This window comes from Scleropages formosus, chromosome 18 (assembly GCF_900964775.1).
Source record: "Scleropages formosus chromosome 18, fSclFor1.1, whole genome shotgun sequence".
In the NCBI taxonomy this organism is placed as follows: Eukaryota; Metazoa; Chordata; class Actinopteri; order Osteoglossiformes; family Osteoglossidae; genus Scleropages; species Scleropages formosus.
Window position 1 is genome coordinate 10,696,262 of NC_041823.1, and position 26,802 is coordinate 10,723,063.

The window sequence follows — 26,802 nt, forward strand, 5'->3', positions numbered from 1 at the left end:
TAAGTAACAATAGCATCTGGAAGAGCTTGCATCCTCACCATTGTCATTATCAATAAGCCGGGGACCGAATTTCGACATAGCTTTAGTTTTGGATGCCAGGAACTCCACAATCTTTCCACATTATAACCGCTCAGAAATGCAGGTAAGTTTATCAGGTAAGAATCTGGTAAAACACACACACCGTCTACAACCACAACCTGAGCGGGGGGTCACGGAAAACCAGAGCCTAACCCGGCAACACAGGGCCGAAGGGACACACCCCGGATGGAACGCCAGTCCATCGCAAGGCACCCCAAGCAGGGCTCGAACCCCAGACCCGCCAGAGAGCGGGACCCGGTTAAACCCACTGCACCACCACACCCCCCACGCTAGCAAAAATTTCTTAATTCAATATTTTTCCAATAGGAAAAAATAAGATTTTACATAAACATATTTGTTTTATGAAAAACTGCTGATATGTTATACAAAATTACACATTTTTGCAAGGATATGAATCATACATACAATATACTGGGATAACAACATGAAATATGCAAAGGCACAACAGAAAATATCTGTTAGTTGTTATTACTATATGAAATAAAGAATAGGCACATCTTGAGAGTAAAGAAAATGTAACAGACAACAACCTCTGTCTGGTCTCAGTTCACAATCTCATGGTGGTCATAATATCGTTCCAGGTCGGCAAATATGTCATTGGGGTTCTTGCAGCTGAGGTTGCAGAAGCAAGCGTTTATCCACATGACCTTCCAGGAGAACATGGCTCCATTAGGACACTGGAAATCCACCTCAATGGTCTTGGATTTGTAGGGGATGCAGCAGCGCTCATCAGTGCAGACCCCGCAGTACTTTGGCCGGTAGGGCCTCCGGCTGGCACAGCCCGAGATGGTGAGGTTCTGGCTGTGCTCTTCTCTGTAGATGTTTAGGCATTTCTTCCCTAGCTGAAAACAGCAGCGCACAAGACAGAAGGATATAAAAGACAAGCAAAGGTTAACGCTTCTGGTGGTGAAAGCTCCACATTTGAATTGTCTGAGTTTTTCAGACAGGCTACACTGAAAGTATTCTTATTATTATTTTTATTATTCGTTATTCCGTAGCTTAGCTGAGGTTTGTATCCAAAATGACATTTTTATTTTCTTATTGAACTGGATGCGGTTCAGAAAATGTGTGTGTGTGTGTGTGTGTGTGTGTATTTTACATGTGCAGTTGATGTTAAAGTACATTGCTGAACAGTAGCATAGCAGAACAGCTCCACAGACTTGAACTGCAAACCTTGTAGCTCTTAAATGCTATGCTATGATATGCTTGTGAGACATGGTCTACCTCTGATATTGCAGTGGTAAATCAGAGTAGTACCTTGATATGTTTGGTGATATCAATCTCGCACGGGCGGATATTGCAGAGACGCGCCTCTTTCTCCAGCTCACACTGCTCGTTGGCATTGGTTATGCGCACAGACAGTCCCTGGCCACAGGTCTTGGAGCAAGGACTCCAGGGAGTGGTCTGGGTTACGCAATTCTTCTGCCAGACTTCACTGGTGCTCGGTGGAGCTGTGCTCATATGCACAGAGAAGGAATACAGGATCTCAGTAGGGGACTTGGAAAATAATTAGCTGCAAACTCACTGAGACACATTTCACCCCTTCATATAGCTGGGTATTTTACGGGAATGGCTTAGGTTATGAATCACTCTCAAGGGTACAACAGCAAGGTCCAGCAGTCTCCAAGATGGACTTGAAGCAGCAACCTTCAGCTTATAAGTCAAGGTCCTTAACCATCACTTGAAACCACTAGCAACACAGCTATTGATTTGGTTAACTGTAACAGTAAGTGTACTGGGTTCTGAAAGAAGAACCTGCTCATTGAAGTTATAATGGAGAGCAGTGAGAGATGGTCCATTACCTTCAAGGGCGTGTCGTGGAGAGGTCTTCCGGACCTTCCTGGGCTCATCGCAGATCCACTGCTCACAGCAGCGGCCAGGCAGTTTGATGCGCCGTGGGACCTGGCACCAGACCCGGGGTGGCAAGGAGTCGGTGCAGAGTGACACACAGCCAATGGCGCCATTCACACACAGGCAGTGGTACTTGCAGCTGGGCTGAAAACTCTGCCCGTTGCGGTAGATGACACCGTTGTGCTCACAGCCAGTCCCCACCATATCTATGCAATGACAGACACAAAGCGGCATCTACTAGTCCAGCTCCAGGCAAAAAAAGCTCTCGTGTGGACAGATGGACAAACATATCGGCAATGCTGATGACTTATATGGCTGGGCTCCACTGTCCCTCTCTGAACAGGTCACCCATCCCATAAGTCAGTGCAGCCAACAATCCATTAGACCATAAAGTACAGGTAAATACAGTTCTACCTTACTAACCAACTGATTAACTGAAACACTCAAAGCAGAGCATAGTCAAAGATGAGTTTTCCAGCAGTAAACAATACACTGGCTCTTCACCTTATGAACATAATTTACTCTGATAACTTGTTTGTCTGTAAATCCAGAATTACCTTACCACTAAGTGACAACCAGCAACAACTTAACAATAGAGAGATTCCCCCATTTATTTATGAAATAGGTTTTCTAAAAATACCAGATAAAACTATAATAAATTAATTAATAAATTAAATGAAAAAAGTATTTACTCTGATGTATATTAAAGCAGCATGTCCATTGATAACTCTTAATTCCTGAAAATAAAATCACATTGTTTCAAAACCTCCTACCGTACACTGACTGCTGGTTGATACATCTCAAAAATACGTGCAACCTTTGTCATCTTTTTATTGATCACCAGTACTCTGTCAAACTGTCAGTGCCAGTTGAGTACAAGTGGTCACTCAGTCCTGTTCTTTTTGGGTGGATTTTACTGCCAACTGATGGCTGGGTGTGGGAATTGCTTTCACTTGGCAAAATACAATTATCAGAAAATAAGAGTGAAGACAATACTATTAAAAACAAAATTGTTGCTCAACGTTTGTATGTTGAAAAATTCATAACGCGTCCTTTAGTAAAGAAGAAGCTTTTTTATAAAGCTCTTTCAAGATCAAAAATAAATCCATAATGGTGTTCAAGGCTTATTTTATGCTTCTTCTGTTGCACGTCACTTAAATATTGTAATACTTCAACTAACACAGTCTCCAGAATAATAAGGTGTGCCCGAAGGTCACATAAGGCCACTTACATGCACACACTCCTTTTTCGTACCTAGGCTTGTCAGAGCTGTAGTCGCAGTAAAGACCCTTGTGGTGGTCACAGACGTCGGCCTCATTGCAGACCTCTCCCACCTGTTTTGCACAGGCCTTGCAGCAGTCACAGCCATCCATCATTAGGCTGACCCCCAAGGGGCATGTGGGGGGCTTTGCTGGGCACTGGCAAGGCCAGTGGCAATACCGTGTCCGGTTAAATACCTCCATTTCAGTGGTGGTGGGTGGCATGGTGGTGAAGTTCTGGGACAGGACCTGAATCGAGAAAAGCACTCTGTTCGATGGCATCCTCTTGGGTGGGCGGTCTGTTCATCCACCTTTGCCCTGTTTTTTTTTTTTTTTTTTGACAAACAAATCCATGGAGCGCTCTCCTGGATGCAAAATCATTTTTGTTTCAGAACCACGGTAAGTCTGGGAGTGTGTCAAACTACCTTGGCAACAAAGATACAATGTTTAATGCATTGCAACAATGTTTAGTTTTACTTTACACAAAACTAAGGGGATTAAGGGCTCTTAATGCAGATTAAGCTCTTGTAACAGTAAAAAAGACAGCAAAAGTTTCCATTGGGTCCATGGAAACTGGAAATGTGTATGTGACAAGGTGAACAACATGCCCAGTGGTTCTCAAAAAATTTCTTTGTCCTGTATTGGATTTTTCAGTTCAGTACAATTGTTCATTTAACTCTACATGAATGAAAACTGTCATCAAAGCCACATAAATGTAAATGATACAGAACCAGTTAAAACTGAGTTCACTCACTGGAAACTAGTTTATTTCCATAAGGCACTAGGCAAACAAGCTTGAACAGGTGATGGGATGCAGTATGTTCCCAGCTTTTTTGCAGCAGTTTCCAGAGACAGAACTGCTCGTCCCATACAATTACAGAGCAGGTTGCCCGTGTGTACTCAAACTTCTGACCGGTACAGCATGCAGTACTAATGAAGCCATGCAAAACCTCCAGCTAGAACATCTGCAGTTTGTTGACAATGCCAGTGCGTGAAGAAAGAATGATCATTCTTTTATCAGAACTGTTTCTCTTGTAAGGGGGCGCAGCAGCACAGTGGTTTTGGCCGGGTCCCGCTCTCTTGTGGGTCTGGGGTTCGAGTCCTGTTTAGGGTGCCTTGTGACGGACTGGCATCCCGTCCTGGGTGTGTTCCCTCTCCCTCCGGCCTTGCACCATGTGTTGCCGGGTTAGGCTCTGGTTTGCCACAACCTCGCACGGAACAAGCGGTTTCGGACAATACGTGCGTGTGTTGCCCTTGTAACAAGGAGAGCATATCAGTACAAACAGCTCCAACAATGACCCTCATTTCCTTGCTCCTAACCCCCAGCATTTAGCTGAAAGCTAACTGGATTTTCACTAATACATGCCCTCTCAGACCACAGTCCCCAAGGTTACTACAGGGACTTAATACCCACCCATAATAAAAGGCCTTCGGCTATCAAGCTCAGCAAATTAAGGCCCTGTTCTCAAGCTGCAGAGTTTCAATGGTACCCAGCTATCAATCAGTTATCAAGTTATCCAGACTGTACACCAAAATGAACATGTCACTACAACAGAAAGTGAACACCTTTTTAAATCACATTGATTCATCTCAATAAACTCATGCTTGTATAAGGGAAGCACGACTGGGAACCCTGGGTGTGCGTGTCATTCCGCATGTGCGCTATCAGTCGCTGGCCCGTCTCCAGGACTAACAGGGGTAATCGAATGCCATTGGTGGAGTTCCCATGCACTCGAAGGCTCCGAGCCAAACCACATCACACACCTCACCAGCTAACCCAAGATTGCTGGTGTTTACCTTCAAACAGACTGCTATATCCGCTTAAACACCCCAGCGTATAGTGTTCTCACATAGCAGCCAATGATATTTATTTCATTACTGTTTCTATTTATATGTTTTAGAGCTAGACACAGCAAAAGACATCCTTTAATATCTTGTTTCTTCCCCCTTGCAAATTAAAATGCGAACAGCAACATGTTTGAAAATGATTAGTCGCCATGTTTTGTCTGGAAATGTCTCATTGCTTCCGTCTGCAGAGCTTGTTCCTGAAGCAGCTCCAGAACTCTAAACAGTCAAACAGGTCCCACGCTTGTCCAAGGGGACGTCAGGAGAGCTCAGTCACATTTGGGAACGATAAGTAAGCAGCAACAGCCTTGGGATGCACACAAGTCCCTGGGGAGAACACTGAACCTCAAACTGGGTTATTTTACTGGATCAGGAGGAGGGAAGCCAACTCACTGAGCAACGGCTGGAAAAGCCTCAATACTTCACTGTACGCAAGCAAAATATTTTGCCACATTAGCATAAAAAAATTTTCCTTAAGTGAAATTGACTTCTTGGAAACTACAAATGTTCACCCTTACCAGGAAAATCCAACATAAAGCCTTTCAAAGGCCAAAACATACCATAGAAATGACAATCTCTCAAGTCAAATAACTGGGGAAAAAAAAGGAATTTTGAGACTTCAAGAAAAAAAGCATCTCGATCTCCATTTGCTGCAATGATTTCTGTGATTTTTGCATGGCTTACAATGCTTTAGAGATTTAGATAAAAAGCATTATGTTTGTAATTAATAAGGCTGGGATCTTTTTCCGTGTTTCGACTGCAAATACTGTTCTACTGAGAAACGAATATAGTAAGATCATTATCTTAAGCTCAGTGTAACACAGCATACTTTTCTTCCTAAGCAACTTCTTGGTACCCAATAATATCCAGAGAATTATTCTACGCTTCTTTTTTCCCCACTTACTGGAAATATATCTATTAAAAGTAATACACTAAAGGCTGGACATGTTGAGAGCAAAATACATATCTTTCATTCAACTTGATCCTTTTATTGTTTTCTAAACCCTTTCTGAATGAGTAAAGTCTGAGAGGGAAACCTGCCATTTTCAACATTCAGTCATCCAGCTAGGATTTCAGAGGGTCCAAAGTCAATTTGGGAAAGAAGGGAAAGAAGCCAACATGAGACACAGACTAAAACACATACACACACACGCGCACACACACGCATTTAATTTCCAAATGCATGGCACATTCAGTCTGTTGAAGCTGCCATAGGTTGTGTAAACAGTCCTGTACTTGTTTGTACTATACTTGAATTTAAATATGCATTTGTTCATTCCACTGGCATTTTTCTATGAAGTACAATTCACGGTAAACAAAAGTACATTTTGCAACAAAGAACTTTAGGTATACACTCACACACACACACACACAAATTATTTAGACATCTCACCTGGTACCACCATTTTTGCTGTATATTTATTCTTCAATGTATTGTTTGTTTGTTGATGAATAATGGCCACTATAATGCTGTCAATGTGAAGGTCAAATTCAGGAATTCTAGCCCCAAAGGATCTCATTTCTGTCAGAGTGCTGGAGGCATCTGGGGCCCCCACAAGAGGTCAGCATAATAACATGTACCACTAGGTTTGAAATAATGGAAAAAAGTCATCACACTATCCAGATCCATCAACTATCCTACTATTAGCCTCCCTGTTGACCCCCACCCCCACTTTTTCATCGGCTCTCACAACAACTGCACCTTGATCCTTTCAAAGCCCACTAAACTCTTCCAGACTGAGGAGAGGTTCACAGACAAACCTTCCACAGATGTCAACTACCGCAGCTGTACGTCTGTCTGAGGTCATGCAGCCATCATCGACTTAACCACTAAAATCAGAACGGAACATAACGAAGACATATCACACTGCATTGTTCAGTGTCCTTCATGTTCCATGTAAGATCCAAACAGACATCCTTCAGAAAAGGCTAACAAGGGTCACAAGGATCTGGCATTTATTCTAAGAAACAGGGCGTGTGGCCGAGAATAGCCAAGATGAGAAAGTTCATTGCAGGTCACCTACACACACACAAATCAAATACCGATGCAACCAGTTCGCCCAGAGTAGCGTGTCTTTGTAATGTTGAAGAAAACCAAAGTATTTGAAGGAGACCCACACAAATAAGAGGATAACATGCAAACTCTGCATAAATGACTTTGGATGGGATTCAGACTTACAGCCCGCTGTCACTGTGAGGCAATGATGCTGCTCGCTGAGTACTCCTTTCTGGGAGGACTGTTATTATCTGGTCACAGTTACGACAGACACACAGATATGAAGTGATCATACTCCATACTAACATCAACTCAAACGCCGTGTTACACAGTCAGCGGGTATATCCGTGTGGGGTATGGTAGGTATACATGGTGTTTCCTAAAAGTAATACTACAAGCAGAAAACACATATCTTGACATGTCTTAAAACAGAGGAATAGCTTAGTAATGCACTTAACTACGAATCAAGGTGATGAAAATTGACTTATAGAAAGTGTTTACCTGGCAGCACCTATCTGCAGAGGTCAGAATTTCCAGCCCATGATATTGCATTTTGGGTTTAACTCTCCCAATTGCTTTACTTAAATCATGATTTTTAATAAAAGGCTCTTATATGAATCAAATCCTATTTCCAACAAGGCGTCCTGGATCTGGCTGCAGGGTTGAAGTTTTGCAGCTTTTTTCGTCACTGAAGCGATATTAAATTAATACATACATAAAAAGTTCTCTCTTATGGCACCTCACTAACTTAAGAAAATGTGAGAACACAACTCAACTACTGACATTTTCGTTTGTGTCACTGCATATCATAACAAAAAAAAGCAAAGCTCTTTGAACCATACGCGGAATGTCAAATGTGTGTTTTATTTAAACTTGTTAAAAAAAAAAAAAAAGAGGCTGCAGCCCACGCCGCTAGCTGGAGCGATTTTTGCAAATTTGCTGCCACGACGACGTGTGTAAAAAAATAAGAAAATCCAATTCATACGTCAAAAACGATCGAAGAAGGTTAGTATGGACAAGTCTTATCCTGTAATTCGTCTGTAAGTTATTATTATTAATATGATTATTATTGTTGTTGTTATTCCATCGGCTGGCATGAGCTGTAGGCATGATGATAATTTGCCTCAGCCAGGAATCGTCATCGTGTCCGCTGTGTGTGAAACTTCACTCAGTCTCTGTTCTACTACTACTACAACATATACATAACACGTCAGCGTTTTCGCTCCCCTTCTATTGATTTTTTTCACACATTCCAGCGAATCCTCACGTGAAAGAGAAAGAAGACACGAAAGACAGCCGCGAGCGAGCACGAGAGAGAACAGAGGCGGTCGTCGTGCCCGCCGCACCGACTCACCTGACGAGCGCTGCAAGCGACCAGGATCCACGGCACGAGCCAAATCATCACTGTTTCCCAATTTCAAAGGCATTGAATCCGCGCTCGCACCCACGCGCCTACGAAATGTGTCGCGCCTCGCGCAGCTCGGAGCATCCTCAGGTGGACCCTCTCGTGACGGCCCGCGCGGCCCCTGACGTCACGCTGACTGCACGCGCGAGCGGCTGAGGCGCTGTTTTTTTTTTTTTTTTTTTGGCCACGGAGGTCTGGCTTTTTCCCGGCAGTCTGCGAGTCACCGACGTTTAAAGGGAAATCAGGCATAAATTGACGTTGTGACTTTTGACCCCAAGATTGTTCTACAGTAAATTGACTTCTTTATAAACATATTGTGTGAGAAACAGAGTGGTTTCTCGAGAGAAAGTGATAGCCCGGTCCGAAATAAACACTCGATGCTGCTCTGTTTTCCCTTTGCCTCAGTCGGTCTCCTCACTCCTGTTGTTGGCATTCCTTCCTCAACAAGTCCTCCACTTAAATTCTTGGGACAGAGCACATACTGTATTCATAATGAAGAGGTGGAAAAGTTCATGGTGTGGCTGCTCACCACTCCATGGCTATGGGTTCAACTGCAGTTTTGTCTGAATTTGCTCATCCAGCCATACATTATCAGCAACTGCTTGTCTGCTGCAGGGTTATGGTGGTCCAGAGAATAGCCCGGAAATGTAGGGTGGCGAGACAGGGACACCGCTACATCACAGGGCAACGAGACACGCACATTCGCTCACACATACACAGAGAGCTGATAATTTAGAATCACCAGTTAACCAGAAACGCATGTCTTTGGACTGTGGGAGGAAACCAGAGCACATGGGGGAACACCATGGAAAAAAGGAAAAAAACCAGGAAAAAACTTCACACTGATAACTGAATTCAAACCTACATCCAAAGACGAACCCAGGAGCTGTGAGGCACCAGCACGACCCACTGTAACCGTACCACATCTCCTTAAGACATGCATAGGCATGTGTACATAGCGTTCACTTGAACTGATGGCTCTGAAACTGACTCTTGTAAAGCGCAGATGTATCTTTTGAGTGTATTGCAAACTGGGGCTTAATCCAGAAAATCAGCACCACTGCAAGATCTTCCTGATCAGTGATTTTCTCGTTATTGATAGTATGGAGCACACGTAGGGTTTTAATGGCAGCGCCCTTGGTGTGTTGGTTACTGATATGGTGTAAAGTGTGATTTAATTAAGCCTGAACATGTGGATATGTTCAGCATCAGAAAGGCAAAGCACGACCGGTGCTGACGTGAATGTTCATTTATTTTTCAAAGTCTTCTTAAGAAGAAGACAGTGCTCAATACTGGACCACAAAGAAGAAAATGTTACATTAATATTAGTTTAGCCAGAATCTTTCACCAAGACAACTTACAATGTTAATCAGCTTTACTATGACTTACCCATTTACACTGCTGGGTAGTTTTTACATTTACTTATTTAGCAGATGCTTTTTGCTAAAGCAACTTCTAACAAACTCTATATAGCGTTATCAGCCCACACACCTTATTCACCGCAGTGACTTACACTGCTAGATACACTACTTACACTGGGTCACTCATCCATACACCAGTGGAACACACTCTCTCTGTGTCACTCACACACTGTGGGTGAATGTGAACAGCATGTCTTTGGACTAGGGGAGGAAACCAGAGCACCGAGAGAACATGCAAACTCCACGTAGACTGAGCGGGGACCAAACCCACATCCCCTTGCACCCCCCAAGTGTTGTGAGACAGCAGCACTAATCACTGTGCCACCGTTCCACCAATTTTTCACCGTATGAATTCTTCATCTAGGGTACTACAGTAGAAAGAGTACCCAGAGGATATAATTGACATGGAACTGAAACCAGTGTTAAAGTTTCCAAGGTTAAAGGTTTGTATTTAGCTTTGATCATTTAGTTGATTTCTTTTTTCTCCAAAGCAACTTGGAATGTTGTTTGTTACCATTATTGACCCATTCATAGAACTGGGCAATGTTTACTGGAGCAGTTTAAGGTAAATACCTTAATCAAGGGTACAACAGCACTTCTTTTCTTTCTACTTTATACTGTAAAATGTAGTGATAGCACTACTCAAGTTCTTTAAAGTAATTTTACATAAAGCTGAAAATCCTGGTAAAATCAGTTTTGAGACTAGCAAATAGAGAGGAAACTTCCAGAAGCACCTTCTTCACCATTACTGATTTGTTTCATTTCTTCATATTGTGAAAAAACAGGATGTTCATACCTGGCAGTTTGGTGTTGGCAGAGGAGAACTGCAGCTTCATCACATCAAAAAAGCCCAATGTAATGCGAATCCATGAAGACAAAGATCTAAACTAAGACTTGCCCCTCCCCAATGCAATAACAAGAACATGTAGGCTATTTTCAAGTATATTAAAAAGCACATTACCAGTTAGATATGCTCTACAGTTTGCACTAATTGTAATTTTGTAAATTTGTAACTTACACCTTGTGCTTTCTTTCTTTATGTCCTTATAATTTATAATTTATGTCTTAGGCTCCTGGGAGGATTCACAAAGTAAGAATTTCACTGTATGGCATAACAGACTGTTGATTGTACATAAGACAAACTCTTGAATCTTGAATCTTAAAAAGGAAATGGCTCAACTACAGAGAGCGGTGGGAGTTGCTTTGAGAAATGTTACAAAGACAAATTGACTTTGTGATAATCTTTCAGCAATGCAATTTATTCATGAGTTTGTAAAATTACAGTTAGTTGAAAGGTGCATGATTAGGATTTCTTAGTAATCACAAACAGGAAGAAGGCAGCTGAATTGTATTCCGTTTTCAAAAAAATGTGTGATGAGAAGACATCACACTTAAGCATAAGCATCCTTTTCAGACTTGGGTCCACTTGCTGCTGCTGAAGTGTTGACCTTGTTAAGAGTGCTTGGTCCTGCTGTTGATTCAGATTGTCCCTCGGAAAGCCCACGTAGCAGTTTGTCTGGGGGGGAAGGGGAAAAAAAATGACCATATAGAATGTTTTTTTTTTTGGACCACTCCCAAAAAGCCTGAAGCTATCGCTCCTCACTCTTTTGACCTCTGCTATTCATCTCTGACTATCAATCTCTGCTGCAGGCAAAAGACACGAGTTATGACCCAGACCAGCACTAAGCATTCCTCAGCAAACGAGCCCAGTGATGTAATGGTTCCCAGTTTCTTCCAAGCCAGAAGCCGAAGAGTGGAAAATGGACACACATTTTGACGGGAGGTCAAATCCACATACAACAGCTGCACAGTTAATATCCCGGCACAGCAGAAGGAGGTCAGGAGTCCATTTTGGACATGTACCCTATGAGCTAATGAATTTAACACAGCAGATGCCAGTGTGTGGAAGCTAACGGGCCCAAGGCCTCACAGATGGTCCAAGGTGGTCCAAAAGCCCAAGCTATCAGTACCACTGCACCCATGTACCGGAGGAGAGCGCCAGGCCTGGGATGTAGTCATGCCAGAAGGAGCACTCCACACGCCGAAGGCCCTTGCGGTTGTTGAGGGGGATTCCAAGCTCCTTGTAGTTATCCCCACTGGGGTGAGGCAGGAACCTGGGCCATGGGGGCAGCATTTCACTGAAGGACACCCATGAGGAGGGCTGTGGATTGTTGGGATTCCTAGAATGTAGAAAAAAGAGAAACATCAGTGACGATACTCAACTCGCACTGGTCCAACTGAGAAGTGCTGTAAATAAAATGATCAGTAAACACAGTAACATTACTGGATAAGGGATTTGGCATAGGACAGAAGATTGTACTGTAGTAATATACTAAGAAGGTAACTTGATCATTTGGTTAACTTTGTGTCTCACCCAGACTTTATAAAGTTAGCAACATAGTTCATCACACGTAGAGAAAGTCTTCTTTCCGCAGCAGTGAAAACATCCTTTGTCTGCAGGTGATGTGGGACTCCGAAAACAAACTGGAGGTCCAGGGGCATTGATAGATCTGCACTGATAATGGAAAAAAACCAGACAAATATGGCTCAGATCATAACAACAATGCACTCCTCAGAGCAAGACCCCACAACATCTACACGACACAACACTATTACATGGCAATATAGGTGTTTCGCTGCAATGAGGCTTAACGTGTGCACAGGGCAGGGAAAGTAAGAGAGACGGCAAATTGATAGCCTAAGGGCAGGAAAAATAACATCAGCACCTCACTGTAAATGCTACCCACTTGCGAGGAGGGAGGGATCCTGGAGAAGGGAAGTAAACAGTCACAGATAAACAGTGCACTATTGTCAGAAAGCCAGAAGCTCACATTGTGCACGTGTGTGGGACAGCTGGTGGCGTAACGGTTAGAGCTACTGCCTTGGATCCAAAAGTCTCAGGTTTGATCCCCACCTCTGGCTGTGGTACCCTTGACCAAGGTACTTACCCTAAATTGCTCCAGTAAAATTACCCCGTTGTGTAAATGGGTAAATAACTGTAACCTTAATGTAAGTCTCTTTGGAGAAAAGCATCAGCTAAGTGTGTGTGTGTGTGTGTGTGTATGTATAAGTAAAACCAGGGAAACTAATGTGACATGAACAAGTTTCAGAACAAAGTGACCAATATAGTAATGCTAGTTTAATCATAAATATGCCTTTAATAAGAGTACTTGAATATGACTTATACATAGTCCCCCATTTTCTTCTTTTCAAAGACACCTAGCATAAATAATTTTTTTACATGGTAAACAATCAGGTTTTACATGGTATCTTTGCAAGGAATTTTTTAATCTAGCCATCTAAAGCAGAAGCAACTTTGAATCCACCCATCATATTTCTGTTGGAGATTATTTTTTCAGAAAATTAAAACCTCTTTTAGTCAGAATCACAATTTTTCCTGTGTAAGGGTTAAAGCACTACACTCTGCGACTTTTTTTTTTTTTTTTATGTTTTGAGAAATAACAGTCAATGAACCACAGGAGATTTCTTGATGCCAAGACCACACTGAGAGAAAGAAAAACTGAGCACAAACTCAGCTCTGGGCTTCTAGGCATCAGACACATGAAAAATGTCAGACATTTGAGTCTCGCATAGCATAGCGGCGCAGTCTGTGCGATGGGGGTGTTCACAGCACTTGAGAAAAGGTAGAGCAGAGGCGCAGCTGAAATTCACAGCTCAGTGAGCAACGAACCATAGATGCACTCAAAAATAACTTCCAAAACACCACAGACAATCCTCTTGCACTAAGTCAATGGACATCTGAAGACAGTGACTCAAACTCAGATATGAGCAGTTTATCTTCTAAGAAAAGTTAGGCACTATGCCTAGGACTTTAAATGTCCCTTTTTGTTACACAATCACACAATCATACATCAAGATTTGGTCTTTTTAAAAGGAAGTTATGGTTTATCGCTATTATAGTCTCAGTGTTGCAAACACAGAACAAACCACAGGTCATCTCAACTTGTGGGGCTTTCATGAATGCATAATTACAGCAAACCCCAACAGTCTCTGTTGGATTCATGTCAGGTGTGATATCTTCTGGCAAAGCAAATACCTGGTCTGGGCAGTCTTCTCAGGTAAGTGGTACATGAAGACATTGGACCTTGTCTGAGCAGCCCAGAAACTGGCCATCTTCACTGCGGGGCAGATGATGAAGAGATCCCTTGGAGGAGGAGGAAATCAGTTTTTGAGCAACGACCGCTGTGGGAATTCACAGCACCCAGCTGCAGTTAAAGTCTTTAAATAGTTTATTTTAATGATAAAATCCAGCAGCAAAGATTTGTTGGGTTAAAGATGTCATAGAGCATCCAGTAAGAGACACCTTGACTTAATATCTTAATCCTCGAGCAAGGACGATGCTGAATTTGCGGTGAGCTCAAAACTCAAGAGTGCGTGCAACGATGCCAAGCTTCAGTGTCATTAAAACAGCACATCCTATCAATGGGTGCTTGCTCGCACATGCATGCGAAACATGGTTGCAGGGGACAACTGTTACTCATGCGAGCGGAATCATGCGGTGGCAGCAGCTGCAACAGCAGTGCAATTAGCACAATGACATCAACCCCGTTGCCTGCAGGAGTTGGTAATAGTTTCCATGAGGAAAACCAAGCCTGACTGCTGCACGGTGTATTTATATAGCGGCTCGTATTTGCCGGAACGCTTCCTAGCCGACGCTCTCGATGGTGTTAAAGTCTTCATCATGCAGATGACTCGGACTGACAGGATACAAGCTCATTGGTTGGTGGAAGCCCCTCCCATGGGTGGGGTTTAAGTATATTAAAGTATATTGAAGCACTTTACCAAAGCAAACATACAACTAACCAAAATGCTACTGCTATAACTGGAAAAGCACAAAGACTAAGTGGAAAGTCATTCCTGGTGTGCAGCTTAACAACAGAATCTGGGATTTTATAGTTTCGTTAATTCATTCATCAGAAGCCTTTTTCCCCAAACGTTGCTGGTTTCTGTGCATACCAATTACATAAGTTAATCAAAATGAAATAAGAAAGGTCATAAAAAGGTAAGCAGACATGGTAAGTAGGACCAATTAAACATGAATTAACCTCACAATGGACACGATATTCAAGCGAGTGCAAAAACAGGGTAACCAAGTAGCAGGGAGCTTATCCAAAGGGCCAGATGCTTTTAGACAAAGAACTACAGTGTCGTAGATGAACCACTGGAACATTTCAGGATCTTCTGCTTGTGAGTTTTGGAAGTTTTTTTTCCAAGACTTTCTGGTATTATGCTGCCAATTAGTAACACTTGCAGTGCATTAGAAAATTAAAAAACAGTGAACATAACACTTAAGTGGTATAGGCTTTGCACAGTGATTTGATTCAGTAAATAGCTTATTCTAGTATTATTCTATTATTTTATTTGAGTCAAAAGAAGATTTCCATGTCCCTTCTCCTGACCATTAGGTCAAAAGGTCTCAAGGTGAGTAAACAAGAGGCACTTAAGGTTCTCTAAACACTTCCATCGCCTGCAGCATCTGCCTGACTAAACAGAAAAGCTTTGCAAAGTACCCCTAATAGGGCACTGGCCATCCAAGCAGTGTGTGGCATTTACCTTGTGGCGTTTTCCAAGGCCCGGGAGAAGACATTATAACCTGCGGGCGAGGGGTCGTGCTGCATGGCGTAAAACCACGTGGCCGCATCCTTCACCAGCTCGTTGGCACCGTCTCCCCCCAAGGAGTTGGACAGGGCTTCGTAAAAAGCTGTCTTCCCATCCACCCGGCCCTGTAGCTCCTCAAATTTCTGATTCATAGACAGTTTAGCGTGACCTAAAGTGTAGCTTCCAGTAATAATTTTCCAGGTTCTGCACTTCAGTGTGTCAGGCTTCTTGTGTGTGCCATGTGTGGCATATAATTATGGAAACTCAATAACCTTGCAAGAGAATTAAATGTATATGAAATAATAAAGTGTACAGTATGTCTTTGTGCAATACATAATTCATTAGTGTGCATGTAAATATTGACACTTCAGCAAAAAATGAGGGCTAATCTGTCATACTAACGTCACATTTCACAAATTGTAACACTGGTTATGGTCAAAAAGATATATTGTTATAACAGCAGGTTAAGAAACAAAAACGTATACTTTTAGATGTACTTTAGAGGCACAGTTGATGTATTTAAGAACTGCGTAATATCATAACAGAGAAAAAGAACTTGTAATTCCATTGCTTGATTAACGCCATAGCACAGGTATGAAAATCCTTTTTCACCTTGATATTTTTGGCCCGACTGATCAGTCCATCCTCTGCAGAAGACCCCAGCATTAGGTCAACGTGATGAAGTCGCCCCTTCTGGAGAGCTGAAGAAGGATTCTCTTTCACAGATATCCCATCGAGCACAGGGGCCCAGGCTTGCAGAGGGCCACTGACAGAGAGCAGCTGCCAAAATACAGGTGTGTCATGAAGCAGGACATTAGGCTGTTTACCAAACTATATCTACTAAAACAAATACACTGCAAAAGACACTGATGAACTGTCAAACTGTGAAAGGTGTAGTAGAATGTGTCTTAACCTCTTCATAGTTCGAAGGAAAACATAAGAATTCATTTTAAAACATAAGACTTAGCTTGAAAAAGTCAGTAAGTCACATTCAGTAAAAAAAAAATATTGGGAATTTATCCAGGATTATTTAGGACTTCCAGCTATTTCAGATTTCCACCAGTGAGACTCTTGTGGAAAAAATAAGTAGAATTATGTGTAGAATGTGCCAGAAGAGTGAAAAATTTATAGAAAATGGAAAAGCAGTTATGATTCTTGGGGGACACATGAAGAAATGGCTGGTGTAAGGAGCGTGCTGGAGCACGGTTATGCAAGCTGCTCGAAATCCAACGCAGGTCCACATTCAGGCAGCCTGCAAGCTATTTAGGTAGGGTTGCATAACCCACACTGGTGTGCTATAGGAAATTCCTCAGTAATACAATACAAAAACTTTCCCCGGTAAGACTTTCCCTTTAGCCCCTGGCACACTGCTGGTCATGCACAAGTCCAAGGAATGATGTAAAAATAAGGTTGATTTGTTAACCGCAAACAGAAAGACTAGGATTTTTTTTATGTACCATAAAATGGAGAAAATGTTAGTTTTCTTTTTTCCTTTAATTATCAAAAAAAGAAATGTTTGTGTTAATTCTGTAAGGGCAGTAAATGTCACCCATCACAATTGTATGAGAAAACAGACTGGATAATACAGAGGTACCTTGGTTTGGGCAGCGTTGAGAGCTGGGGCTGACACCCTCCGCAGGCATGAGAGCATCTGGGTGGGACTAGGGGCGGGGCCAGGGGTGGGGCTAGGGGCGGGGCTATAGGAGGGGCATCCCACTTCTCTAGCCAGACTGTCAACCTGCTCCTGGGCCTTGGAGCTGCTCATCACAGATGCCGGGGAGAAGGCCGAGCCACCCTGACAGAGACGGCACAGGTCACAAGCACAACTTCAAAATGAAAAAAAAACCTAAAATATTGGTAACAAAACCTGCAGCTTGGATAGAATATTATCATAAATTCTTACCGTCTTAGATCATTTCTGACTGTGAAACCCACAATGGGCCACTATGTTCCTACTGAATTCGTAACCAAGTGGCCGTTCAGCCACAATAAATGGAAAGAAATCATTCTGACTGAAAATAAAACACTTGTTTGGGAACAAAAAAGCAGACACTGGCTGCTTAAAAGGAATTGGGGCCCAAAACAAAAAGAGGAAAACAAGACTTAAAAAACAGAGCACAAGTCCTAAAAATTCAGAGTTCAACTGTGTCCAGTTTTAAGGTACAAAAGCAAAAAACTATACTATGAATATGCAACATTGTTATTTTAATATTTTTATACATATAACTGTGCATTAATATTTAACCTTCTTCTGCCTTATTATTTTCATATTTTAATGGAGCGCCACTGTGCAAAACATTTACATTACATTGACATTTATTCACTTAGACGCTTTTCCATCTATGAGCTGCAATATCAGTGCACGCGGACGAACTTGTTTTCTGCCAAACTTTTCGTAGCACTCGCATTTGTTTGTTGGAACTTGCATTTAAATTATTTCACATGTTAATTTTAAGTTGCACTTCTTACGTGAATCACTTTGGGGCTGAAAATTTGTGGTCGCACACAGCTTCTGCATTTTGACAGCCCTGTCGCTACTTGTCGGAAGTTGCACAAGAGGTTTGCGCAGACAGCTCGAGGTCCGGTCAGAGCTGCACGACTCTCAATGAGAACAAAAAGTCCTGCCGCACGAGGTATGGATGGTCGCTTCTGTACGGTTCCACTTCCGTAGGCCGACGGCAGCCTGACGCCCGGGCCCGGCCCGCCATGGGGAATGCCGGGACGAGCAAAGCGGCGATGAAAGAGAGCGGCGATGGCGCTGTCTGCGCTGACCCGCTGCTGAAAGGTACGCAAACAAGCGCGGCGTCTTGCGGTCATCTGGAACAAGCAGCTGTCACGCTCACGCTTAGTAGCAGCAAACTAGCTTTAAGCCTGAATGCTGTAAGTTTAAATGCAGCAGTGAAGGGTCATGTCTGTACCTTGATCAGCTGACATACAAGTTGTGGCATTTTTCAGGTGCACAACAATTAAACATCAGTAGCGCCTGTATTTCATATTGCACGACTACGATTATTCCTTATATTATTCCTTAGCTGAACGTATGGAGTATCCAGCAAGGTGTCAGCTATTTAAATGAAAAAAACGAAACCAAACTATTTCAGTTTCTGTGTCACTTGAGAAATGATTTTCATTCTCGTTTCTCCTTGTTTTGTCTGAAATGGTAATTAATAGAAATCTTGTAGAAACGCTGAATTTTTATTTGTCTGGTCACCCTCACAGATGATTTCACCCTTGTCGTACTGCACGACTACCCCTCCTCGGACACGGGCGAGCCGATCTTCAGAGTTGGGGAAAAGCTGCAGGTTCTGTCAGAGTAAGGCTCGATTCTTCACCACTCGCGTTACCCTAAAATCACTCACTCGGGTCCTGAGTGCGTTTGCGCAATCCCCCAGACGTTGATATTACCGTTTATAGACGGCCAACGATTTAATCTGATCGACCACCCAGCAGACCGTTATAATCAGCAGCAGCCGTTCTGCTCACGTACACAGAACCGTCCCGACTTTCTCTCTCACTTCCTTTCAGAGACGAATCCTGGTGGCAGGTCTGCAGCGTCATGACAAAAAACAAAAGCTACATTCCAAAAAACCAGACCGGAAAAGTCTACCAAGGGTAAGTTTGGCACCTTTCAAAACCTGCCTGCCGAAACCCAGATCTGGCTTTGGCAAGGCTCTGACCCAACCACCGCGATGTTGTCTTTAGATGGCTCTTTGAGGGCGTGGGCAGACAAAATGCCGAGGAGCTGCTACAGCTCCCAGGACACAGGGCTGGATCCTTCTTGATACGAGAGAGCACGAGCGAACAAGGTGCTGCCAAAACCATGCCTGATTCATTTTGAAATGCAAAGCCACAATTGAAACATTTATCTCAATTTTAACATCAATCTTCATCACATTTCCTGAATGGAAACAATATTTACTGTATGTGTTGCATTCCAGATATAATTCATCAGCATGACGCATGAACGGATTTAAGAAAATATTTATGATTCTTGCTGTAGGGACGTACTCCCTGTCGGTGTTGAACAGGTGTGTGAAACATTACCGGATCTTTCACCTGCCAAACGGCCGCTACTACATCTCTCGCCAGGTGACCTTCCAGAGCCTAGAGGACTTGATCAATCACTATTCGGGTAAATAATCCCGCAAAGAAACAATCATGTTAAAAGGGGCGGCTGGAAGTGTAGGGATTAGAGTCCTCACCTTCCACTCAAGTTCGAACCTCAACTTCGACTCTAGTACCCGTGAGGAAGGTATTTAACCTGAACTGGTCCAATAAAAGTTACCCAGCTGTATAAATCATTTTAAGTAGCTTAGTGTAAGCCAATTTGTGGAAAAGCACCAGTTAAATGAATAAATCATACTAAAACAGATCAATGCTCTGAAATAGAGACTCATTTCGAGCATTTGAGGGAACTGATGAACTCTCCGTCTGAGTATGAGCCCCGCTGTGACATATGGTGCACAGATGGGTGATGAGGACTGTGAAGGTATGAGCAATATTCACTGCATGTTTAGTAACCGAATGACTGACTGTCCTTTCCTTAGACTCTGCAGATGACCTCTGTTGCACCCTCACTACTCCATGCCTAGCCTTCAACACCGGCGTCAACCTGTCGGATCAGCCACCCCCCGTCGTGATGCGTTGCAACTTTGACCGGAAAAAAGTTAAACAGTAAGGACTAAAACCAACAGACCTAAAGCTGTACCTGTCTGCTGCTGGCTTCTTCGTCACATAACTCGCTACAGATGGTCATATTTTCATACTAAGGCACTAACAATGACTTACAACTTTAATACCTCTGGGTAATTTTTACTGTGGCAGCTCAGGGTAAATACCATGATCAAGGGAAGTACAGTCATAGGTGGGATTCAAACCAGATACCTATGACTTGAAGGCAACATCTCTAACCACTACGACTCCTGCTGCTTCAAATATGGAAGGAACGATTTGTTGGAACTGAAGTAAATTTTTCACTTCGCTGTGATTATATCTCTGCATTAATGTTGTGTTTGTGTGATTACTAGGTCAGAATTAATAGACCAGAAGAGTCCAGGCAGCCCCGACAACAGCGACTCGGCTGTAAGCTTTGGAGTGAGGAACAGCATTGCCGCATACATCTCCCTCATGGAGTCGGGACCCTTAAAGCAGAAGTCCAGTTCTAAGAAGAAGTGTAAATCGTACATGTATCCTGGGGAGGTCAATGGCGTGGCAAATGAAGAAGAAAGCTTTCAGCAGCTCATTTAAAGAAATACATAGCGGTTTCACACAAGAAATAAACATTTGTTCATTTTTGTAGACAGCATGCTTATTTTGTCATGACTCATCAGTAAGATCGCTATCCCTGGTACTTTTCGTTCTGTTTGCTTATATCTAATTGTGGAATGTTTTCCACAACATTAATAACTAAAGATTTTTTTGCAATAGATATTTAAAGAATAATAATGTAAAATAAATAATTTTCACTCAAATAAATTTTCTGTGTAATCCAAAGAAAGGCAGTCAGTAAAGCCATATTTCATTTGGTGTCATTCGGTTCTATCCTCACTTTGCGCTATCCAGCATAAATCTATAATGGCCCAAGAACATCATCAAAAACATGAAGAGAAAAAGAGAAGTAAAATGTTATCTGCAGTCTGTAAAAAGCTTCATTTTTACTATTGGCCTAATGTTCAATAAATGTTACAATGCCAAGATCTGATGGACCTCAACTGAACCTTCATGTCCATAGTTTTCCGACAGCCTCCTGTAAGACGGAACAAACACAACCATCATTGTGACAGCAGTGCTTCCTTACCATGAGCAGAGCCCTTTGGAAGAGTCTCCCGGTCCCAGCAGAGACGAGGAGCAGGCTGGCAATGTCAGCACCGTTCCGCTCCGCCCCTAGCGTTACTTTCGCAGGGTCACCCCCGAAGTAAGCGATGTTCTTCTGAACCCACGTCAGGGCTGCAGCTTGGTCCTGAAGGCCGCTGTTACCAGATGAGCCTTTAAAAAAAGAAAGCACCTGAAAAGTAACTAAACATATGGATCCATGTTAGGCACATAAATGAGGTATACCTACAGTGCCAATCTAATAAGAAAGAATTATTTATTTATACAGCTCAGTAACTTTTACAAGAGCAATTTAGGGTAAGCACCTTGCTCAAGGGTACTACAACAGGAGGTGGAATTAGAACCTGGGTCTGTTGAGTTCAAGGCAGCAGTTGTAATCACTGCGCCATCTCCTGCACCTACATGTTCATTATACTTGTACAGAAAGGTATTTTCAGTGCAACTGTATGTAGTGAAGTAACTCTACCAGAGTGACTGGTCAGAATGAAACACACAATTTAGAAGTCAACATCATACGGGAAATACTGAACTTTCAAAGAGAACATACATCAGGAGAATACCTGTAGGCTGATGAGGAAATGTATGAGTAGATTATGGAAAGATTATTTCCGAACATCATAGTACCTGCACTCAGGAACCCAAAAGCTGCAACTCTAAAGCTGGCCGTCACCACAATAACATCTCCAACTGCAGCAAGATACGAGCCATCCAAGAACATTGGCCCATCACCGCTGGGACCTCTCAAGGGGTTGTGGAAGAAGACCAGAACAGAGCTGTTGCCTTTCTGTTAGAGACATGTCCAGGTTTACATCACCATGGAGAACCAGCAGGACAACTACAGTTCTATAACAAGTGTAATGGAATAATAACGCCAAGAATAAAGAAAACCGAGAAGACTTACAATGCTGTTGGGGATGAAGATGTTCAGATACAGACAGTCTTCGCTGACCAAAGCAGACTCCACATCACCTGGCTGCACGCAGCTGGGACTGCAATGGGAATTGCAAAGATGCACACATTGTATACTTACATTCATTTATATTTGAAGAACAGGTGACATGATGATTAGACTGGTCATCTTTCAACTGGAAGACCAAGATTTGAACCCCGTCTCCCGCTGTAGTAGCCTTGATCAAAGTACTAACCCTCAACTATTCCCAGAAAAATTACCCAGCTTTATAAAAGGGTATATAACTAAGTAGCTTGGTAAACAAACATAAATCAGTTCGTAAAAAGTTTATAACAAAAATGTATTCATAATTAATGAATAAATAATACTGCATAGATCATATGGATCCATAACATGATACACATTTATTTCATATACAGTAGTTAGAAAAAGTGAACTTCAGAGCAATAAATATCGGTGAGAAGAATGGGCATGTCACAAGTAAAAGTGAAATTATGAGTTGTTTTGTTACCGGGGGAAGGTGGCATTCCATGTGTCCTTCCAATCGGCGGATTGCGGGGCACTGAAGCGGAGCGGCCCAACCGGCGGACGAGCGAATGGCACCCCAAGGAAGCGCACCACCCGTTTCCATTCCTGGCCAACGGTCGCTACCTGCGAGTCTCCGAGGAGGCGCCCGTGCCCTGGGATGAGCACTGACTTTAGCTCCCGCTTTGCACCTGAGTAACAGAAGAATCACGTGTTGGGCCAGCTGCCGAATACCACGTATTTTACTCACACTGTTTAAATTTAGCGGTTGCTGCAGTTTTGAGGAGAAAACTGCATGAATCAGTTCAGAGTCATGAAGGACGGATGCAGACATCTACATATGATATCTCAGCAACCCTTTTGGTTCACAGTGCGTTCTGGTAAAATAAAAGTGACCCCCCACTCACCTTTTCTAAGGTAGAGGTACCGGGCTGGCTCTTTGACCAGGAGTCGGCAAGTAAGACCACCTGTAGCTGGGGTGCAGGCGCGAGTGTCGGGGTAAAGCGTGCAGCGCACGGCAGATTCCTTCCTGTCCACGGCCACAAGCGAGCAGGACTCATTCAGCATACAGGCTGAGGGGAAGGACCCGGGGTCACAATGACACAAACGCACTGAGTAAACTTTACCACACCTTAATCTCTGCACTGCACTGTTCTCTGCACTTCACTTTTTGGGTTTGCTTGAGACTTTCATGTCTGCAGCTATGTCTCCTTCTCTCAATGTAATGCATAAACTGTACTTTTGCTGAGATGTACGTCGCTTTGGACAAAAGCGTCTGCTAAATGAATAAATGTAAATGTAATGTAAATGTAAATGTTCTGGTTGTGTGAGCTACTTAAAGTTTATTTCAAGGTTACCATGTGCTTTGGTTTCTACGCCTCCCTTCTTTAACGACAACAGTCACCACGAGTGACATATCAGGGAGATTCATTGTTTCCAGGAAAGGATTGCTTCATATTGCCGTACTGCTCAGTGAGTAAATGGGTAACTGGGAGGCACAGTGGTAGAGCACTGCTGTTTCACAGCACCTGGGTGGTGCCAGAGGATGTGAGTTCAATCCCTGCTCAATCTGTGTGGAGTTTGCATGTTTGCCCTGTGTCTGCATGGGTTTCCTCCAGGTGCTCTGGTTGCCTCCCATAGTCCAAAGATATGCTGTTCAGGTTCACCCATAGTGTGTGAGTGACACAGAGAGAGTGTTTCACTGATGTATGGATGAGTGACCCATTGTAAGTAGTGTATCTAGCAGTGTAAGTCACCGCGGTGAATAAGGTGTGTAGGCTCATAACACTACATAGAGTTTGTTGGAAGTCGCTTTGGAGAGAAGCGTCTGCTAAATAAATAAATGTAAATGTTACCATGGAGAGTTCACGCTGCGAGATGGATCATACCTGATAAACACCAGTCTCTAACGCGGTCCAGGTCCTCAGCAATGTCCTTGCTGATGTGAATAACATCAAACGTGGAGATGGATGAATCTGTCAGGACTGAGGTGCTACCCAGGGGTTCCCAGTCACTCATATTTACTGCCAGGTTAAAAAAAAAAAAAAAGAACACACAGTTCTGAGGGAAAGTTCTGAAAGAATTCAGAAGATTACAAAACTAAGATCTTAGTTATTTAATTTTTTTCAGGAAATAGTTACATTTTGCATAATTTTTTTTATAACACTGCCTCTCTCTTTCAAGGATGGGGGTTGAGATTCTGACTGATAATGAAGGAGGGGAAAAAAGTTAAGTTTTTTTCCCCTAGATGAAAACCTATGCCTTCAGTAGGACCATTTGGACTGGAATAAGGGAATCCAAGTGTCTGACTATACTTATAAAACTTTCATTTTTGACCTTCAAATAATTCACCCAGTTCATTAAATTGACACAACACACATTCATCATATGTCTAACCTGACTTCCACAATTTGTGTCTACTAGTTACATAGTAATCTCATATATGCCTTTCATTTATTAAACATACTATACATTGAAATTAATTGAAAACACTACATCATCTAGATCTAATGTTGCACACTGACCTGGAGCCAAAGAGCTGAGGTGGTTAAACACTGCACGGTATGCTAACGTACAATAACACTGTATCTACAGTCACATTGTAAATATGTTTTGTACATTATAAATAAAACTGAATAATGCTATCAGCCAAGTAACATCAGGAATTTGCAACATAACTTTAGTCATTAGAATGAAAAATAATCATTATTATATATTATTTTGACTGATGTCTAAGCAAAAGGAGACTTACAATGTCAGGTTTATACACTAAGGCTACAAACAATGATTTATCCATTTACAGAGCTGGGAAATTTTTACTGTGGTAGTTCAGGGTAAGAACCTTGCTCAACGGTTTGACACAAAAATACTGATTCAAACCCAGGTCCCTTGATTGGAAAGTATTGACTCTAACCCTTATGTTACCCGCTGCCATTGTTCATCATGCAAATCACGCCTTGCATTCAGCTTAATACGGTTAAAATACACAGATTGCTGTAAAGTCCATTAGTGTCCACGGGGGGTGTCGGTGGCAAACAATATTCTTTCAAGGGGGTCCAGAATTCCTAGCTACACCCCTGATTACACTAACAGTGTAACAGTCCTGTAATTAATGCAGATGCAAGAAGTGTTTGTGCTATACTTTGTTCTGCTCAGACCAACACGAAGATGCCTTGCTTGGACTCTTGTGATAAACGTTTCTGCAGGGCTGTCTAAAAATGTGCTGACGAGCATCAGGATGAGACTGGCCACAGTATCTTACCGCTCTGTAAAGGACCAGTGAGTCGGAAGGCCGGGCAAAGGTGCGGACTTCTGGTCCATTGGTTCACTGAAGGAGAAATAAAACAAAGATGTTTTATTAAAACTATGCAGCTCACAGGGATGCGACTACAAGAACCGACCCAAAGTGGCCAAAAAGACCAGTAGGCAGATGGCTCGGCAGTTTTGAGCCTCCCATGCAGCCGCACACACCTGGCTTCTCGTACCAGCCGAATGGAAAGACCCTGGATTCCACTTTGGAGGGAGAGCAGTCCATGGCCCGCCAGCCGGTCCGGTCCTCTTCCCCACAGGTCTGGATCCCCAGACTGTTCAGGGTCAGACAGAGCACATCTGAGCCTAGGGAGGGGGGACAGAGCTGGGGTCAAAACCTAGTCAGACCATAACAATGATTACTGTGTAGAAAATAGAGTAAATACATGGTAATTGTGAAAAATTGAAATGGCACAGACTGGTTGAGTGCACTCACTTTAAAATGATGGCATGTCCTCCCGTTTTATTTCATTTAGACTTATTTACCCAGTTATGTGTCTTTCATTAGTTTATCATATTATATATGCTATAAGGCATGTATTTATTCGTGTCATTTTATATTTTGCTTGCTTAGCAGCGCACCACTCCACCAAGTTCCAGAAACCTGAGGACAAAGCACTGTTGTTACTTATAATTTTCTACAGAGTGTTGGTAAGAAAAAAGGCTGATAAGTCTCCGATTCGGGGTGCTAAATGCAGAGATGTGTTGCTTTTGAAATAGAAAGAAATGAAAATTTTAATTTATTTGGTTAACTGATGCAGTTCTTCAAAGCAATTCACAATGAGATATCCGTTTATACAGCTGGGTAGTTTCAACCAAAGTGTGCGCGCACACACACTGTGTAAAACTGCATGCCCTGAGCGGGGTTGCAGTAAACCAGAGCCTAACCCGGCAATACAGGGTGCAAGGCTGGAGGAGGAGGGGACACACCCAGGACGGGACGCCAGTCCATCGCAAGGCACCCCAAGCGGGACTCGAACCTCGGATCCGCCGGAGAACAGGACCCGGCCAAACCCGCTGCGCCACCGTGGCCCCCCCCTTCACTGAAGTAATTCAGGGTAAATATATGGCCATGGGTCATCAGGAGGTGGGGTTTGCTCCTGCAACCTCCTTGATCTCCACACTCAATACCTATGACCAATATTCTTGTGATCTAATTCCAGGCTGGTTTTTGAAGATACTTTATACCTCATATTATACTATCTGGAGCCTGTTCAGCTGGCAAACAAAGT

The 26,802-nt window shown here is 42.9% G+C and overlaps 3 protein-coding genes across 3 annotated transcripts in view; 1 reads left to right on the top strand and 2 right to left on the bottom strand.

Moving 5' to 3' along the window:
* Positions 1 to 487: 487 nt before the first annotated feature.
* ccn4b (cellular communication network factor 4b) lies at positions 488 to 8,576 on the bottom strand. The gene is made up of 5 exons (XM_018762741.1): positions 8,405 to 8,576; positions 3,182 to 3,458; positions 1,902 to 2,156; positions 1,357 to 1,550; positions 488 to 941 (listed from the first exon to the last, which is right to left on the bottom strand). Exons 1-5 carry the CDS (start codon positions 8,450 to 8,452, stop codon positions 642 to 644), a joined length of 1,074 nt encoding a protein of 357 aa, XP_018618257.1. The 5' UTR covers positions 8,453 to 8,576; the 3' UTR covers positions 488 to 641.
* Positions 8,577 to 11,179: 2,603 nt separating this feature from the next.
* tg (thyroglobulin) overlaps positions 11,180 to 26,802 on the bottom strand; it is a 38,411-nt gene continuing 22,788 nt past the window's right edge. The window contains exons 34-48 of the mRNA XM_018762767.2: positions 25,733 to 25,876; positions 25,524 to 25,589; positions 24,151 to 24,285; positions 23,170 to 23,334; positions 22,749 to 22,953; positions 22,229 to 22,316; positions 21,952 to 22,111; positions 21,293 to 21,480; positions 17,090 to 17,290; positions 16,108 to 16,275; positions 15,451 to 15,638; positions 13,934 to 14,041; positions 12,251 to 12,391; positions 11,863 to 12,056; positions 11,180 to 11,392 (exon numbers count right to left, since the gene is read on the bottom strand). Of these exons, the coding sequence (XP_018618283.2) occupies positions 11,268 to 11,392; positions 11,863 to 12,056; positions 12,251 to 12,391; positions 13,934 to 14,041; positions 15,451 to 15,638; positions 16,108 to 16,275; positions 17,090 to 17,290; positions 21,293 to 21,480; positions 21,952 to 22,111; positions 22,229 to 22,316; positions 22,749 to 22,953; positions 23,170 to 23,334; positions 24,151 to 24,285; positions 25,524 to 25,589; positions 25,733 to 25,876 (2,276 nt within the window). The 3' untranslated portion in view covers positions 11,180 to 11,267. The remainder of the gene's footprint in view (positions 11,393 to 11,862; positions 12,057 to 12,250; positions 12,392 to 13,933; positions 14,042 to 15,450; positions 15,639 to 16,107; positions 16,276 to 17,089; positions 17,291 to 21,292; positions 21,481 to 21,951; positions 22,112 to 22,228; positions 22,317 to 22,748; positions 22,954 to 23,169; positions 23,335 to 24,150; positions 24,286 to 25,523; positions 25,590 to 25,732; positions 25,877 to 26,802) is intronic.
* On the top strand, positions 18,074 to 21,182 carry LOC108940721 (src-like-adapter). Its single transcript, XM_018763062.1, has 7 exons — positions 18,074 to 18,280; positions 18,715 to 18,808; positions 19,021 to 19,107; positions 19,198 to 19,301; positions 19,496 to 19,627; positions 20,043 to 20,169; positions 20,523 to 21,182. Exons 1-7 carry the CDS (start codon positions 18,202 to 18,204, stop codon positions 20,740 to 20,742), a joined length of 843 nt encoding a protein of 280 aa, XP_018618578.1. The 5' UTR covers positions 18,074 to 18,201; the 3' UTR covers positions 20,743 to 21,182.

Coding starts and splice junctions, on each gene's coding strand:
- ccn4b (XM_018762741.1), bottom strand. CDS start 8,452: ATGATTTGGCTCGTGCCGTGGATCCTGGTCGCTTGCAGCGCTCGTCAG. Junction 3,459..8,404: donor TCGCTTGCAGCGCTCGTCAG/GTGAGTCGGTGC, acceptor TTCTCGATTCAG/GTCCTGTCCCAGAACTTCAC. Junction 942..1,356: donor ATATCACCAAACATATCAAG/GTACTACTCTGA, acceptor TGCTGTTTTCAG/CTAGGGAAGAAATGCCTAAA.
- LOC108940721 (XM_018763062.1), top strand. CDS start 18,202: ATGGGGAATGCCGGGACGAGCAAAGCGGCGATGAAAGAGAGCGGCGAT. Junction 18,281..18,714: donor CGCTGACCCGCTGCTGAAAG/GTACGCAAACAA, acceptor TCACCCTCACAG/ATGATTTCACCCTTGTCGTA. Junction 19,108..19,197: donor ACCGGAAAAGTCTACCAAGG/GTAAGTTTGGCA, acceptor TGTTGTCTTTAG/ATGGCTCTTTGAGGGCGTGG.